This window comes from Lutra lutra, chromosome 3 (assembly GCF_902655055.1).
Source record: "Lutra lutra chromosome 3, mLutLut1.2, whole genome shotgun sequence".
NCBI lineage: Eukaryota > Metazoa > Chordata > Mammalia > Carnivora > Mustelidae > Lutra > Lutra lutra.
This window is the reverse complement of record NC_062280.1, coordinates 36,082,248-36,100,300: the sequence shown is the minus strand read 5'-3', so window position 1 is coordinate 36,100,300 and position 18,053 is coordinate 36,082,248. Positions and strand designations below refer to the sequence as shown.

Sequence of the window (18,053 nt, the reverse complement as noted above, 5' to 3'; positions counted from 1 at the left end):
CAAGAATCCCCCAACATATGCCCTTGGGCGCCCCTCTGTTCCTTCGAGGTACATCCCTGCAGTGATTTCGGGGATTCCAAGGTGGAAGGCTGGCCCAGAAGTCCCTTAGTAGACCTTATAAAAATACAGATTTCCTCACTGTGGCCTATCACCCTGAAACTGAAATCTAGCTTTTATATGTTCTGGGAGAAAAAGGTTTGACTAGAAACCTCCCTCTCTAGGGGTCGATCTTACCTGTTAGGTAAGATCTAGCCCAGCTCCCGCGCCCCCTCCTCCCTGGACCCTCCCACTCAGGGCCCCGTAGCCGCAGAGCCCCCCCGCCGACCCCCACCCTCACTCCTGCGTCTTCCCGAACTCGACCCCCCCCGCTGCCGTTTTCCCAGACTCCCCTCGTGCTTTCGGGTAGCCACCCAAACACACCCGCCGGCACCCGCGGCGGGGATTCCTGCGGGCCGGGGGCGCCCTGGGTGGCGCGCGGGGAGGACTGCTCTGCGCAGGGGCTGGCGGCCGCGCAGGGGCGCTGCCCGAGCGCTGCGCCGGGGCCTAGGGCGGGCGCCGCTGCGGCACGGCCGGGGGGCGGAGAGGGGCGGGCGCGGGGCGGGCTCGGCCGGGAATGTAGAGACCCGGGCGGGAGCCTCCCGGCGGCGGTGGCAGCGGTGGCGGCGGCCGGGCTGCGGAGCGCGGAGGCTCCGTCACGTGTTTTTTCTCCTCCGAGTGAGACGGCGGCGCGGTCGGCGGGGGCCGGCGCGCAGAGCCAGACGCCGCCGCTTGTTTTGGTTGGGGCTCTCGGCAACTCTCCGAGGAGGAGGAGGGAGGAGGGGAGAAGTAACTGCAGAGGCAGCGCCTCCCGGGGAAGAGGCGTCTTCCCCGACTCCTTCCCAAACCTCCCCCTTTGCCTCCCGCCCTGGTCCCCTCCCCTCCTCCCCTGCCGACTGGAGCGAGGGGCAGGGATGAGCCTGTCCCTCCGGCGCGTCCCCAGCTCCCTCGGCTGCCTAGTAGCGTTTTGCGTGGAAAAGGCACTTTCTCCGCCCGCCGAGATGGGCCCGAATGGGGGCTGCAGCGGACCCGTCTGCGGGCGGCGGCAGCAGCAGCAGCAACAGCCGCAGCGCCGCGGTCTCTGCGATTGAGCTGGTATTTGGGCGGCTGGTGGCGGCGGGGCGGTTGGGGGGTGGGAGGAGGCGGAGGAGGAGGCATAGGAGGAGGAGGAGGAGGGAGAACCCCGTGCAACGTTGGGACTTGGCAGCTCGCCTCCCCCTGCCCAAGGATATTTAATTTGCCTCGGGAATCGCCACTTCCAGAGGGGAACTCAGGAGGGAAGGCGCGCGCGCCTGGAGGGGCAGCGCGGGGACCCCCGGCCGCCGCCGCCCGTCTGCGCCAGACTCCAGCCCGGGTGGCAAGAGATGCATCTTCGCTCCTTCCTGGCCGCGGCGGCTGCGAGGAGACTCGGCTCTTGGAGGATCCGGGCTTCACTCACCCTGGACGCACTGCCTCCCCCTCAGGGCATGAAACGCCCGTAAACTCCGGCCGCGGCCGTCTCCTTGGCGCAGCAGCTGCGTCCCCCTTCGGCTGCCCCTCCCCAGCGCGGGGGGCGGCGTGGCTTTCGGAGTCGGGGGTTCGGCTGTCTCCAGCCCTGTTTGCATGTGCCGGGCCGCGGCGAGGAGCCTCCGCCCCCCACCCGGTTGTTTTTTCGGCGCCTCCCTCTCCTCGGCTGCGGTGGCGGCGGCGGCAGCATGGCGAGCCCTCCCGAGACCGACGGCTTCTCGGATGTGCGCAAGGTGGGCTACCTGCGCAAACCCAAGAGCATGCACAAGCGCTTCTTCGTGCTGCGGGCGGCCAGCGAGGCGGGGGGCCCGGCGCGCCTCGAGTACTACGAGAACGAGAAGAAGTGGCGGCACAAGTCGAGCGCCCCCAAACGCTCGATCCCCCTCGAGAGCTGTTTCAACATCAACAAGCGGGCCGACTCCAAGAACAAGCACCTGGTGGCCCTTTACACCCGGGACGAGCACTTTGCCATCGCGGCGGACAGCGAGGCGGAGCAGGACAGCTGGTACCAGGCCCTTCTGCAGCTGCACAACCGGGCCAAGGGCCACCACGACGGGGCGGCAGCCCCCGGGGCAGGAGGAGGTGGGGGCAGCTGCAGCGGCAGCTCTGGCCTCGGGGAGGCTGGGGAGGACTTGAGTTACGGGGACGTGCCCCCAGGACCTGCGTTCAAGGAGGTCTGGCAGGTGATCCTGAAACCCAAGGGCCTGGGTCAGACAAAGAACCTGATTGGTATCTACCGTCTCTGCCTGACCAGCAAGACCATCAGCTTCGTGAAGCTGAACTCGGAGGCGGCGGCTGTGGTGCTGCAGCTGATGAACATCAGACGCTGCGGCCACTCAGAGAACTTCTTCTTCATCGAGGTGGGCCGTTCCGCAGTGACGGGACCTGGGGAGTTCTGGATGCAGGTGGATGACTCTGTGGTGGCCCAGAACATGCACGAGACAATTCTGGAGGCCATGAGGGCCATGAGCGATGAGTTCCGTCCTCGAAGTAAGAGCCAGTCCTCCTCCAACTGCTCCAACCCCATCAGCGTCCCCCTGCGCAGGCACCATCTCAACAACCCCCCGCCCAGCCAGGTGGGGCTGACGCGCCGCTCTCGCACCGAGAGCATCACCGCCACCTCTCCGGCCAGCATGGTGGGCGGCAAGCAGGGCTCCTTCCGTGTGCGCGCGTCCAGTGATGGCGAAGGCACCATGTCCCGGCCGGCCTCGGTGGACGGCAGCCCCGTGAGTCCTAGCACCAACAGGACCCACGCCCACCGGCATCGCGGCAGCTCCCGGCTACACCCTCCTCTCAACCACAGCCGCTCCATCCCCATGCCTTCCTCTCGCTGCTCACCTTCTGCCACCAGCCCGGTCAGTCTGTCGTCCAGCAGCACCAGTGGCCACGGCTCCACCTCGGACTGTCTTTTCCCACGGAGGTCTAGTGCTTCTGTGTCGGGATCCCCCAGCGATGGCGGCTTCATCTCCTCGGATGAGTATGGCTCCAGCCCTTGCGATTTCCGAAGTTCCTTCCGCAGTGTCACCCCGGATTCCCTGGGCCACACCCCACCAGCCCGCGGCGAGGAGGAGCTGAGCAACTACATCTGCATGGGGGGCAAAGGGTCCTCCACCCTTGCCGCCCCCAATGGTCACTACATTTTGCCTCGGGGTGGCAACGGTCACCGCTACATCCCAGGAACTGGTTTGGGCACGAGCCCAGCCCTGGCTGGGGATGAAGCCGCCAGCGCTACAGATCTGGATAATCGGTTCCGAAAGCGGACTCACTCTGCGGGCACGTCCCCTACCATTTCCCACCAGAAGACCCCATCCCAGTCCTCTGTGGCTTCCATTGAGGAATACACGGAGATGATGCCTGCCTACCCACCAGGAGGTGGCAGTGGAGGCCGACTGCCTGGCTACCGACACTCTGCCTTCGTGCCCACCCACTCCTACCCGGAGGAGGGTCTGGAAATGCACCCTTTGGACAGGCGTGGGGGCCACCACCGCCCAGACGCCTCCACTCTCCACACTGATGATGGCTACATGCCCATGTCCCCAGGAGTGGCGCCAGTGCCCAGCAGCCGAAAGGGCAGTGGGGACTACATGCCCATGAGCCCCAAGAGCGTGTCTGCACCCCAGCAGATCATCAACCCAATCAGACGCCATCCCCAGCGAGTGGACCCCAGTGGCTACATGATGATGTCCCCGAGTGGCAGCTGCTCCCCCGACATTGGAGGTGGGCCCAGCAATAATACTGGCGCTGCCCCTTCTGGGGGCAGCTATGGCAAGCTGTGGACAAATGGGGTCGGGGGGCACCATGGTTCTGCCCTGCCGCATCCCAAGCTGCCTGGGGAGAGTGGCAGCGGCAAGCTCTTGTCTTGTACTGGTGACTACATGAACATGTCGCCAGTGGGGGACTCCAACACCAGCAGCCCCTCCGACTGCTACTATGGCCCGGAAGACCCCCAGCACAAGCCAGTTCTCTCCTACTACTCATTGCCAAGGTCCTTTAAGCACACCCAGCGCCCTGGGGAGCTGGAGGAGAGTGCTCGGCACCAACACCTTCGCCTTTCCTCCAGCTCTGGTCGCCTTCTCTATGCTGCAGCGGCAGAAGATTCCTCCTCCTCCACCAGCAGCGACAGCCTGGGAGGGGGATACTGTGGGGTGAGGCCAGATCCTGGCCTCCCACATATCCACCATCAGGTCCTGCAGCCTCATCTGCCTCGAAAGGTGGACACAGCTGCCCAGACCAACAGCCGCCTGGCTCGGCCCACGAGGCTGTCATTGGGGGATCCCAAGGCCAGCACCTTACCTCGGGTCCGAGAGCAGCAGCAACAGCCATCCCTGCTGCACCCTCCAGAGCCCAAGAGCCCAGGGGAATATGTGAACATTGAATTTGGGAGTGATCAGCCGGGTTACTTGTCTGGTCCTGTGGCTTCCCGCAGCTCGCCTTCTGTCAGGTGTCCATCCCAGCTCCAGCCAGCTCCCCGAGAGGAAGAGACTGGCACGGAGGAATACATGAACATGGACCTGGGGCCGGGCCGGAGGGCGACCTGGCAGGAGAGCACTGGGGTCCAGCCAGGCAGAGTGGGCCCTGCACCTCCTGGAGCTGCTACCATGTGCCGGCCTACCCGGGCACTGCCCAGCAGCCGGGGGGACTACATGACCATGCAGATGGGTTGTCCCGGGCAGAGCTATGTGGACACCTCACCAGTTGCCCCCATCAGCTATGCTGACATGAGGACAGGCGTTGTGGAGGAGGCCAGCATTCCAGGGGCCACAGCAGCGGCTCCCTCATCCTCTGCAGCCTCTGCTTCCCCTTCCACTGCGCCTGAGAAAGCAGGGGAGCTGGTGGCTCGCTCTTCCCTGCTGGGAGCCCCACAGGGACCTGGGGCCATGAGCGCCTTCACCCGGGTCAACCTCAGTCCCAACCGGAACCAGAGTGCCAAAGTGATCCGTGCGGACCCTCAAGGGTGCAGGAGGAGGCATAGTTCTGAGACCTTCTCCTCCACACCTAGTGCCACCCGAGCGGGCAACATGGTGCCCTTTGGAGGGGGGGCAGCTGTAGGGGGCAGCGGTGGTGGCAGCAGCAGCACGGAGGATATGAAACGCCACAGTTCTGCTTCCTTTGAGAATGTGTGGCTGAGGCCTGGGGACCTCGGGGGAGCTGCCAAGGAGCCGGCCCCAGTGTGTGGGGCTGCTGGGGGTTTGGAGAATGGGCTTAACTACATAGACCTGGATCTGGTCAAGGACTTCAAACATCGACCTCAGGAGCGCCCCCCTCAACCGCAGCCGCCCCCGCCCCCTCATCAGCCTCCGGGCAACAGTGAGAGCAGCTCAACCAGCCGCTCCAGTGAGGATTTAAGCGCCTATGCCAGCATCAGTTTCCAGAAGCAGCCAGAGGACCTCCAGTAGCTCAGCTGGACATCACAGCAGGTGCGTTTCATGATGACAAAGTCAGAAGACAAAACTGCTTTTAACCTTGTGCTGCAATTCTCTTCCTCTTTGCCTAGGCCCCTTTCCTCTCCTTCTGGCTGCTTCCTTAGGGAGTGCTTTCACAGGATGGGGGAGGGGAGGGCACACAAGGTGCTCCCCTCACCAGGACACTTGGCTGACTGTCCAGTAAGCCTACTGGAGCTGCGGCCCCGGAGGCCTTTCATTTGAGGCTTCCAAGTGAAGTACTTACTGTAGCGTTAGCAAAATACACACCCTATACCAGTTCCGAGGCTTGTGAAGTTCATATATAAGAACTTTGTTCTCTTTACTGAAGTTTTCTTTTGACTATATATTTAGGTCAGTCCCTAGAAGGAACGGCTCAACAGAAGTATTTGTTAGCACAGGGGCTGAACCAAACCCTTCATTTCAGATAGTTTCTTGGAGCTCTGAAGGGTGATCTTATCAAGTTGCTCTGTGTACTTTAATTCTGTGATTTCACAATACCGAGGCAACATAAATAGCAGCGGAAACATCAGTTTTTATTCTTGCTGCCTTAAAAAGATCCAGGAGTAAGAGCTTGTTTAGGCTTACATATTTAGGGAGAAATGCCTATTTATGATTCTCTGTAGAAAGTAATTATGGGTGACATTCTCTTTTTGCTCCTGAGCCAGGGTTTGTGAAATACCTTTCACACACCGACCCACCACCTCACAGGTGTGGCTGCTTCTGCACGGGGTCTGCAGTAAAGTCTGCGTGTGTCTGGGACCCATTATTAGTGAAGAGTTATGGAAATTCATCCCAGCGTGTCTGCCTTACAGTTGTCTGCTCTTGCAAAGGCCAGCAGGGAGACATCACACAGATCATTTGGGGGCTACTGTACATCTTCTGCGAAATTACTTAACATTTTTACTTTGAAAAGAAGGAGTATTGTGTTAGGGAAATGCTTTTGTTTTGCATTGGCTGGAAAGGCTAGGAGTAATCTTCCATCTTTAGAACGTTTATTGTTTGCCTTTCAGTGCAAGATTAGGCACCCCAGTACGTGTTGAAAGTTGGCTTTCCATCTTTGGTGGCTAAGGCTCTATTGAAAATGAAAAACACTTGTAACAGGAAATTTGCCTGTCCTTCATTCTGTTGAGCCTGTTTTCTGGTGGTCATAATTGTGGGAAGAAAAGAGGAGTATAGTTTGCAAATAGTGTTATGAGTTGGCGATGCAGAAGTTTCCAGCATTTGGAAACACTTTATTCTGACAAACTCATTATCTTGTGATAGACTTTTTGATGGATGCCTCATAGAATGAGCTTTTAAGTATGTGTCCATTCATCAGAAATTGTGCATTGAGTTCCTCTTGGTAGGTATTTGTTTATTATGTGGTCTCCGTCTCCTTGATTCTAACCAGTTTCTAATATCTGACCCATATCATTTGCTGTTTTCTAGAACAAGATATAGGCACACAAACATTCAGACTAAGATTTTAGGTGGTAGGATATACAAGTATCATTTGATTATCATTCAGTGTTTACTTTCTTGATTCACTACAACATATTTAATTATATATGTCAACACCAACAGTTAAAAACTGGTTATTTTTAAATGATAAAAAAATGATGTTTTAGGGAATGTGAATCCCTCTAATACTTTGTGTTGCAAGATGTTTCATTTATAAACTAATGAGGATTTGAAGGAAACAAACCCAGCAGAACCAAAATTTTCATTTTAGAGAAGAGGAAAGAGGCTAGGAAATAATAACTGTTCCTCACCTGTTTTCTTGGTTTGAACAGGTTTCTTTTTATAGAGAGAAGAAATAATATTTTGCTCTGAAAGAGATGACCAAATAGAGTTTTCATCTTTAAAGGGGCTTTGAAATAAAATCCTCTTTATGTGAAGGGTACATTAAAAACAAACCAACCAAAGCAAAATGATCTCCTATTCTTAGCTCTCTTAGGGAGAGTGTAGGATTCTGGAATAAACTTATAGTCATATCCCTAATACTGTTTGAGTAACAATATACCGTGCCTTGACAGCCCCATGCCAGAAAAATCTGTTTTAAATGAGGCACCAAATGCTACCTGACACCCTTCCATCCTGAATTCTGCTCCCTTGCCTTTGCCCTGTTGAGTTTAAAGATGTGATCTGATAGTCAGTTATCGTCTGAAACAAAAAACCTGACCTGCCCTGGCAAACAGCTTTTCCTAGGAATGAGTATTTTTGTTGTGAAAACATCCTTTTCCTAACTTCCTCAGCAATTCATATTTTTTCCTCTCCTGCTTATGGCTCAGGTAAACCCTGGAACAGGAAGGGAATGGGGTGCTAGAAGGGCTGTGTGCTTTCTCCTAACCCCTCATTTTAAACATTGAGGCTTGTCTAGTATTTTTCACTGTCTGTTAAATGAGAACATTTGTGAGGCAGCTCAGGTACTCAGGACTGGTGGTTGTCCTGATTGACCTTATGTCCAGTTTCTAATTTTTGTCGACCTGTGCCTCCCCTAACTTCGTTCTCATTTTGAGTTCTTGTTTTCCAGCATCCCCTTCTCCCATTCCCTTTGTTTTCCACCTCTTATTTCATGTTTCTGGCCTTGTCTTTTTTTCCTCTTTTTCTCCATTTCAGAATTTCGCAGTCCTTGTGGCCTACTCTCTGCACAGAGTGGATTGAGAGTCCAAGAAAGAGGGCAGAAAGGACACAGCAGCCCAGTTATCTTTAACCAGCCTTTACCTCCAATTTGTTTTTTAGTTTTTGAAACTGTAGCTCGGGCAGATAGAGCAGGCTTTGGCAAAGGCACAGACCCAAGCCACCCATTTAACTCCCCCCCCCCTTTTTTTTGTCATTTTGTTATGCCCCCCCCCAAAAAGGGGGGCATTTCTCTTCCTTTCACTACATTTTCTTGTGATTTCAAGGATTCCGTACCTCCAGGACTACCTCCCATCTCTCCCTCCTCCTCCCTCCTTCTCTTCCCCTCCCTGTGTGGCCTTTTTTGTCTGGCGCATACCGTCTCAGCTCTGGCACTTTCCCGTTTCCCGGGTCACCTCCGCTTCCTGCATTCCTCCCTATTTATTTGGTACTTGGCTTCCCTCCCTCCTCCAAGCCCCTTTAGCGGGGGGGTTGGGGAATCTGTAGCAGCGCTGAGGCCTCCTTCACAAATCTCCCACCCCGCCCACTCCGGTCGCCGGGAGGCGCCGGGCTGCCTGGCCCCTTCCCCGCCCCGCCGCGTGGTCCGCGTTGCTGGTGAGCACTGGGCCCTCGGTGCAGGACTGGCTCTGAGTGAGCGGGGTGGAAGGGCCCTGATTGGCTTCTGCCAGAGCCAATCAGCGTGAATATCTGTCCGCTGCGGAGGGCGCGGGGTGGGACTTGAATCGGAGGGGTAGGAAGGGGGTGGTGGCCTCCTGCTGGGTCTTGGGTCCAACGGTGGCCCTCTTAGCTGGGCGTCGCGGGCACCAGCCCTCCCAACTCCCTCCCTCCACCTCTTTTCTCTTGTGCCTGCGGAACTGAGCCAAATACGTGCCCCCTCCCACTCCCCCTCGCAGAGGATGTTACGCGCTCAGCCTTATTCGTGCATCCAGCCCAGAATCCTAAGAATGAGAAAGTCCAACCAGCCCACTGACAGAGGCCGGAAACACACACTTCCTCTTATTTTTAATTGAGAAAAATCCAGGCGATGACCATGTGACGTGCCCCATTTTGTTTCCCTCCTCTCTTTACTACGGTTTACTACGACGCCACGTTCCTTCATCTTCCTGTCGGAAATCCACGAGCACGTGGTGGTAGGATTGATTGGGTTGGCTCAAGATTCTAACATTTATGTCCCTTACTAATGGGAAGGAGGAGGGGAAAAGAAAAAAAAAAAAAACGGAGAAGGAAACACAAGTGCGGTGGCTGGCACTGTTTGGGGATCATTCAGGAAAAACTCATTTGGCTGGAAATTGTATTAGGGTCAACACTACATATCCAGAGCGGCTGCAGTTTGCAAAGCGTGGAGCCAGATAAGATCAACAAATACCCTGCTAGGCCCACGGGAGCTCACAGTGAAATGAAAACGCCGGATATAGCTTGCAAATCATGAGAATCTAGAGATTCATGGCAGGGGCCTGGGTAGAGTTTGGTGCTGAGGCTGGAGGAAATGCTGCTCAAGCTCCCAAAACCAGATTTGTTTTTTGATCAGTGACAGCCCAGGTGAAAGCCCATCAGGGCAGACTGGGCTAACTTTCTGAAAGCTTGCTGGATTTGAGTTGTGGCCCTCACATAACCAACGTTACCTGAGATATATTACTTTATAGGATGGAAAATTTGTTCTGATTTTCCGTTCTAAAATAAAGTAAGAGAGAAATTAATGGAGGTGTTCCCCATCCCCTCTACAACACGTCTTTGTCGCCATCCAGCATCCCTCATGCCTCACTGAATCTTAAGTCCCAAAGGCAGCGTTTTTTCCATAGGTGTAAATGTAAGGAAGAGGGACCCCCCTGGTGTAAATGTTATGCCTCATGCTCCTGAGCTATGGGAGAGAGTGTCTATGTTGTTCCAGAAAACTTGGAGCATCTGACAATCTCAATCTCTGCCATTGCTTAAGTAGCTTTTTGTGTTTAAAAAAAATCCATAAAAAATTCCACATATTGTAATTATTTCTCTGGTCCCCCCCCCCCCAAATACTATCTATTATATTGCCTACTACAGTAAGGGACTTGGAATTCCAAAATCCGTGCCTCCCCTGCTCCCTGCTGTTTGGGTTTTTTTGTTTTGCCTTTTTTGTTGTTGTTGTTTATCAAAATTCCTGGAAAATAGCTTTATCTTATCTCAAATTCTCGAATGATGCAATGGAAAAAAAGCAGTTCTTGGGAGCCCGAGATCTTAAGTTGTAACACAGCCTGTGCCCTTCATTAGCTAAGTGACCTTGGGCAAGTCACTTAATTTCTCTGGACCTATTTCCTCATCAGTAACTTGAGAGTTTTGTTCTAAATTATTCTGACCTCCTTTGCCGCACTAAACATAGGGATATTTTGGAGAGAATGACTGATATTCTTTAATGGGTCAGTTGTAATGAGGATTCTTTCTGAAGAAGCTGTTGATGGGGTCAGAATTAAGTGTATTAGAATATTCTGTTTCCTCCTGTTCTAGCTTTTGGACCATTCTTTATGGTTTGATTCAGGACTTATTTTTACCTTTCTAGTTTGGAACGAAGCAGATTTTAACAGACCTCAAGACAAACCCTCCAGACTGCACAAGTCTAAATTTTCGGAACCTTCTCTAGACTGAACTGGGTTCTTCGCCCTCCTCTCTTTTTAAAATATTCAGTGTGTGTGAGAATGCAAGTCAGTTGCCAGTTCCTCACATCATAAGGTCAGCTGTTGGAAGCAACCCACCCCACCTTACAGGTCAAGCTTTAACCAATTCATGTTTATGACATTGTTCTGTCTACTCAATTAGAAATCATCCCTTCTTCTGCAGGTGTTCTGTTTAATGGATAATGTTTCTCATTTGTACCATCAGAATCCTTCCTTCAGTGAGGTATATCCACTGGAGGGAATAGAAAGGAAATCTGAGAGGCCAAGTGAGGTTAGTAAGAAGTCTTCTACAATTTTTTGTTTAGTTTCAGTTTTCTCTGTCAGGTGTGTGAAAAAGCTCAATATTTCTCTTGCCGACAGCATGAGTGTTGTCCACCTTTTTGTGTTTTAGGATTTTTGGTTTGCTAGTTGAGCTGTATACTGCTTTGCTGACCTAGTATTATCGTGGCTGTCAAGTTGCCAATGTACTCAGAAATTTTGACCCTTTGGGTACCTCTGTGTGGATTTCATAAATCATTAGAATAGTCTATTGACTCTTTTATTCAGAACTTCATTGACTTATTCTTTTCCAGTCCTTCTGTTACAATCATATATATTTCTTAGCTGTATAATATATCAATGGTTCCTTTTATTTTGATGGGTTGGTAATTTTAAGATGATGGAACACTTCACAATTGTAAGGCTTTGTTTCAAAGAAAGCTATTTTCCCAATGATTTCCTCCTGTTACAGAGTTACTGGAAATTGTATTCAAGGAAAATAGTGTCTCATGAATTCAGTTTGCAGTCAGTTTCGCACTAAAGATTCTGTCATTCTTTTTACCACATTACAATTATATATTTGATTTATTATCCCCCTGCCTTATGAGTCCGTAGCTATGAGGCCAACTCCAAAAAATACTTTTTAAAATGTTATTAAAACATGTTTAGATGTTGTAATCACTTTGAGTTTTAATTTAATAGAATTACATTTTAATGTGTGTATGGTATGATAGTATGCTAATTTCTAACTAATATCAAATAGTTGCAAAAAAAAGTTACTATGAAGCTATTTGGTCAAGAAAACTATGGTCAAGAAACGCTCTTGTCTCACATCCTGTCTTTGTCTTACGTTGTGGAAATGGTAGCATCTCTGCCATTTCTCACAGAAAAAAAGAAGATAGATTAGATGAGTATAGGTACTGTCATGTATGGGGAAAGGAACATTTTCCATTTTAATATTTTTGCTGCAGGCTCTGCTATAATCTATTTGTTAAAATAAAGTTGGTTAGAGAAATGTTATTTGTGCTTCCTCAATGAGCCAGTGATCTTTGAATAATAGAGCTTTTAAAAATGATTGTTTGTATTGAAAAGGCAGCTTTTCTTTTTCAAGCCCCTTTTTGCATTTTCATTCATGATGGCAAGAGAATTGAATATGTTGGTCAGGCTCTAATTTTAATTAGATCATCAAATCTGTCTTCAAGCAGAGAGGAAATTTTGTGGTTTTATTACCCCTACCCTGAATGTTTAATTGAGTAAAGTTCGACTAGGTAAGTATTCACTGCTTTCCTTTTGCTGTTCTGTGTTTGTTCCTTTGTTTTTTCCCCCCGCCCTGTGTCACTTTCTGTCATCCACCCTCGTCCTGTCTGAACCAAGCACACATCCATTGGATGCTAATTGTTTGGCCTGAAGAGGATGCCAGTAAACCCAAGTTCACAAACTTTCCCCCGTGTTTTCTGTTGACTAAAAAATACTTTGATGTGAGTTCTCTGATCTGCCTTGACGTATTTAGGTCATGTTGCTGAACAGTTTCACTTAATCTTGAGAAATTGATAGTTGTGTTATGTTTGTTGAAATGATTAAAGAAGCATTCTCTCTCTTTTTCTTTAAATGTACATAGTGTGGCAAACAAAATCTATTTTGAACAGAAAGTCATTATTCTTGGTTTTAAGAAGGTTACAGATCCAGGTGAAACAGGCAAAAATGTAAAAGAAGACATTTATAAAAATATAGCAGGCAGTTTAAGGTCTCAAATATTCAGTAATTACTCTGTCTTCCACTGTTATTCATTTGTTATTCTCTAAGGACAGTGTCCCTGTTTATTTTAAAATTATTTGAAGGGCTCGTTTGGATTCTGGAAATAATCATACTTACCCTTGAATTTTAGGGATTGGGGGAATAATCAGAAGAACATTAGTTCTCTGGTACAAGATCAGAGGCCACCTGCCTCCCACCATCATGAATGGTCTGCCTTCAGTCAAATAGGTCCCAGACCTCAGTTTCCTGTTGGTCCCTTTCCCTCTTTTCTTCAGTAAACAGCAGTTGTTCTAAGAGAATAAGAGAATGGTGGTGGGCACATGGAAATGGAACGGGGAGAAAGGTAGTGAAGGGAGTTCATCCAAGTAATTACCGAATTTCTTATGGCACAACTTATCTGGGGGGGAAAAAATCAAGATTCAGGATATGTAATCCATGAAAGTCAGTATTTTTCTTACACTCTCCAGGTGAAAGTGCCCATTTAACTCCAAGTATTATGCTTTTCTTAGTCATTCCAACCCTGGCTTCCTAGCCGGCAATAACACCAGCTTACTTAAATAGCTCATAGGCTATTCAGACTATTTGGAAGAGTGGCCTCTTTTTGGATATTCAGCTGGCCAATACAATATTAGCAAGAAGCCAGGAAAAAACATCTTTGGCTCTTTTGTCCAAGCGAAGCAGCCAGGAGAGGGGTCCCGGTGTTAAATGAGCAGAAGTTCATGAGTAGGACGCATGGGGTGAATGAAGGTGGGGGAGGGAAAGGCATTGTAGTCCTTTCTTTCCATCCTAGAAGCTCTATCATTGGAGAACTTTTTTTCCCTTTGGGTGGTTGGTTTTTATTTTTAGTAGTGAAAAGCTTTAACCCTCTGACCTCTGGTTCCTGTGCGTGCTTCTGGCTGGAAGTATACGCTCCTTTGAGATTTTGTCATTGCTGTTTCTTAAGTGTGTTTGCTTGTGCTCTCTCTGCTTTGATGATGAGCAGTCATATTTGTTTTTAAGTTCAGAGTAGTTTCTTACAGAAACCTAAAAAGGCATTTTTTTTTTTGAACACAAGGTTTTAGGATAGTTTGCTGGGTCTATTCACTTTTTTTTTCCTTTCATTTTTTTGGTGTTGGCAATTTATTCACATGCTATAAGTTTCAAGTAGTTTAGAAAAATTCCTTAAGGTGTGAGGTGAAAAATAAGATTCTCTCTCATTCGTGTTCCTCTGCCTCTCTTCTCATTGGCCACCATCAGTGCTGGATTTTGTTTGTTTCCAGAGATGAACTGCTCAGAAATTTTGGAGCTTAGTAATAGTTAGTGAAATGCCCAGTTGCTTAGGTCCCAATGTTGTGCACTAAAGAAACACAGCAGACAGCATACTTCTTACAGTAGACTCACTGTTTTTGGTTGTTGTTGAAAGGAAAGAGAAAAGTACTCTTTAATTCCCATACCTCTTGTGACTCTCAGGTTATAGAAAAGCATCATGTAGCATAATCCAGTGATGGGGGGGGGGGGAGCATTAGTTAGGAAATGATCTGCTTTTCTAATTTTGAAGCATTTGTGAAGGGAAAGGCATCTAAGTGTGAGTCTTTATTCTTCTCTTTTCTCCTCGGTACCTTCTGCTGTAGTAGTCAGCACATCCCTGCCCCTCCAACAGAGTGAATAACTAGTTCTTAATATAGTGTGTAGGATTAACTCTAAAGGTTCAGGAGCCTTTTAAAGACGTTCTGATCACCAAAGTCTCATATTTTTAGAGTTCAGAAGAATTAAAGCTTTCTGTTGGAATGAGCAGAAAGAATTTCAAATTTCAAAACCATTTCAAATTCTGGGAACAGGTTATTTTAGACATAATAATTGCATGCAAATAATAGAATAAGTTGTTTAGTGTTTCCTCTCACTCCAAGTATTAATAACTTTGGAGGAAATTAGTGGAATTTAGAGATCTGTTCCCTCTCCTAAGGGGATGTGTATTACTACAGGTATGACTGAAATAATCTCTACTTTGAACCAGAGAGGAACTCCAATGGTTAAAAATATTTATAGCTAATGTCCTGATGTTCTTGCTGATTATGGCCCAGTGTGAACAGGATGGAGTAGTTATTATTACAAAATAGAAACTTTCAAGAATATGGTAACAGATGACTTCTAAATCACAATTACCAATATTTTATCATTTGGGGGGACTTGGCAATAAGAATATGCTAAAACAATATCAGTTTTCTTCCAGATCATCTGGAGTGAGGAATGAAATTCAACCACCTCTGAAAACTTTTAAGAAAGCTGTTAAAGAATTTACTCTATGAAATAAACTAGTTTCTTAGGTATCTACATCATTTAGCTTTGATCTGTAACAAAGCACCCCAAAACCGATGGCCTTAGAACATCAGTCATTTGGTAGATCACAGTTCTGAGGGTTGGTGTTAGGCTGTGTTCAGTGGGGCAGTGTCTGTCTCATGTGGGAAAGCTCACGTGGACAGTTGGACGGTTGGCTGAGGACTGGTTGGTTCAGGATGGTTTCTGTCACTTGTCTGGTAGATGATGCTGGCTGTCCGTTGGTGTTTGCTGCTGCTTGAACCAGAACAGGCTAACCCAAACTTAACATAGTATTTAGATGAGCAACCAGCAACAGAGAGGGGGGCACACATGTTTTACAAGCCTCTGCTTACTTCACATTTGCTCCTCTCCCATTGTCCAAAGCAAGTCACAAAGTCATGACCAGTTTCAAGGGATAGAAAAATAGATCCTACTTGTTAATGGGAGAACCCTTGTACAAGTGTATTTGTAAATACATCGTTGACCATTTATCAGTTGCATGTTGAATTCCTAGAATAAAGTTATTCTTAGATGTTTATAATGAATATTCCTAGCTTTGGGTGAAATACAATGATTTCCTTCGTATTGGTGGTATCACTGTTTTCCTTTTTTTTTTTTTTTTTTTCTTTAAGAAACATGAAGCTTATACTGTCTCAATAAACTTTGATTGAGTTCATACTGTGAGTCAGGCACTGGGGACTGAAATAGGTGTGTCCCAGTCTTCCCAGTGCTTGTAGGAGGCAGAGAAGGAGACAATGAACTGCATTACAGCAAAGTGTGGGGACAGGAAATGATTTGAGAAAATAGTAAATAATGTGGTTCTGTCATTCAGGTTCACGAAGGGATAGCAAGAATTTTTTTTATATCACAGATTCAGATCGTTCTTTAGAGTTTGATTCCCTCTTGAGATCAGCCTCTTAAGGAATGAGTGAAAGCTGGAAGTTCACCTCTAAGAAAACATGAAAGATGACTTCTGAGGTTTCTTTACCAGAGACTGTCATCTGTATTTTTAATGCCAGTGGTGGTTGGTGAAATTAGTTCTGCTATTTGCCTGAGGCCAGAAGACGGCACTTCCTAGCAGTCCTCAGGCAGCTCCCACAGGCCTGGACTTGAAATATGAAGTATGAATATGAAGTACTAGAAGGGAGCCCTGCGCCACAGGACATGTTGTGCCATCCTCCCTCCATCCCTCTGCCGAAACTGCCCTTTCCGCACATACAGGAAGCTGGACCAGAGCAGCGCTTGCTCAGAGAAGGAGGCTTTTAGTGGGGAGTGGTGGGGAGCAATGGGTGAAATGGAACCATAGACATCGGTGGTCGGAAAGAATGGTTCCCACCTGAGCACAGTTATTGACTCTGGTAACGCAGAGTTGCTGAATCTCCGGAAGCAAATGCAGATGGTTGGCAGTATCCCACTCAAAGCCACGGCAGTGGTGTCTTGAACCCCATCTCAGATCTCTTACCAGCCAGTATTTACATTTTTCTTACACCAGAACCTCGAATGCCTTAAACTTTCCTGAGGTTACAGAACAAAACAAAATGGGGACACTGGGTAATGTACGTAATATTGGGAGGAGGGAAGGGGGTCCCTAAAGGGTTTTGAGGGGCCAGTTGAGTGGTGTATTCATGTCCTGGTCTTGGCAGCTCCCACCTACCCCCCAGCTCCTCGTTGGCTTGCCCTTTCTGCCCCCTTCCCAATTCCAAGGCACTCTTTGAACCACAGTTAACAATACCTTCCTTTCAAAGCTGATCGCATTCCCTCTTGTTAGATAAAGGAATATAAATATCGCATGTTTTTCTAAAGAATGGGTAATGACTTGACTTCTGAAAATATTTTACTTCCATTGGTAGGATATCCTGGAAGTCATTGGGACTATAATGAAAACTTTCCCTTTTGCCTAAGCTTGTCTCACCAGCAAGAGCTCGTGTGCGTGCGCGTGCGTGTGTGTGTGTGTGTGTGTGTGTGTGTGTTTGGAGGTGAGGAGGGTTAGGGAGTGGAAACTGCATTCCAATAAAAAAGCTTACATTCCTAAAACTAGGTCTTTAAAAATATTTTGCAGCCTGAGCCTTTGGTCCCTCACAAGTTCCTACAAGGGACAACCTTCAGACAGTGTACAGACTTGTTGATTCTCGGGCCTTTGAACTGGGTGAGGAATGTGTCTCAAGTCGGAAAAGGGAATGGTTCTTTCGTGATTTTAGCCTCTAGCTTGAAAGCTGGAAGAATGTTATTGTGTCTTCAAAGCCTCTTTCCCACCACGCTCTATTAGATGGGCTCTTGGAAAGCGTCTTTGCTTTATCAAGTACACAACAAAATCCCATGCCACCCAATTCGATCTAATTCAATGGCTACTTTAGGTGCATTTTAAATTAATGTGTCTCTTCTGTAAGAATAGAGTCCCATTCTACTCCTCCCTCTTTACCCTAATTGAGGTGATTTATAGTTATTCACTAGATAAGAAAAGTTTTAGGTTCATTTTGGGGAGGTGGACTTGGGGATTATTTAAAAGAATAATGGCAGAGGTATTTAGGAAGATAAGAGTTCTTAGCTCTGTAGAATTGAAAATGCATTTACATGGGAAGTAAGTCAAATTACATTTGCATTGTAAAATCAATACATTTAAATGACCAAAGAAAACATTATTGTTTGTTATTGTATTTATTGGCTGGGTTCAAGTACACCTACCATACTGTCTCCCACCTTGCTTTCAAAAATTTTACCCCTTCCTGCAGGGATGGAACCCCCCACCCTTGCTCTAGTTACTCATTTCCCAGCACTCTTTGCTAATAAAAATTGTGAGCGCATTGAAAGCAGACGCCAGTGTCTGAGGAGGAGAGGACCCACTGAACCCTTGCCAAATTAAAAACTTGTTTATCAACAGTCCAGAGGATAGTTGTTGAATCAAGGCAGAGGATAGCTTTAGGAAAGTCCCAAACAGAAATAATGCTGTGGATATATTCTGGGTGCCTCAAACCATTTCATTCACTGGATATTTTAAAAATCAAATTCAGGGGCGCCT

The 18,053-nt window shown here is 48.5% G+C and overlaps 1 protein-coding gene across 2 annotated transcripts in view; it reads left to right on the top strand.

Annotated features, from left to right (window-relative positions):
• The first annotated feature begins 1,594 nt into the window (after positions 1-1,594).
• The window catches only part of IRS1 (insulin receptor substrate 1), a 59,003-nt gene continuing 42,544 nt past the window's right edge, over positions 1,595-18,053 (top strand). For both annotated transcript variants that reach the window (XR_007125804.1, XM_047721154.1), the window contains exon 1: positions 1,595-5,459. Coding sequence is in view for 1 of the 2 variants with exons in the window: in XM_047721154.1 (XP_047577110.1) it covers positions 1,731-5,438 (3,708 nt within the window). In the remaining variant the exon portion in view is untranslated. The remainder of the gene's footprint in view (positions 5,460-18,053) is intronic.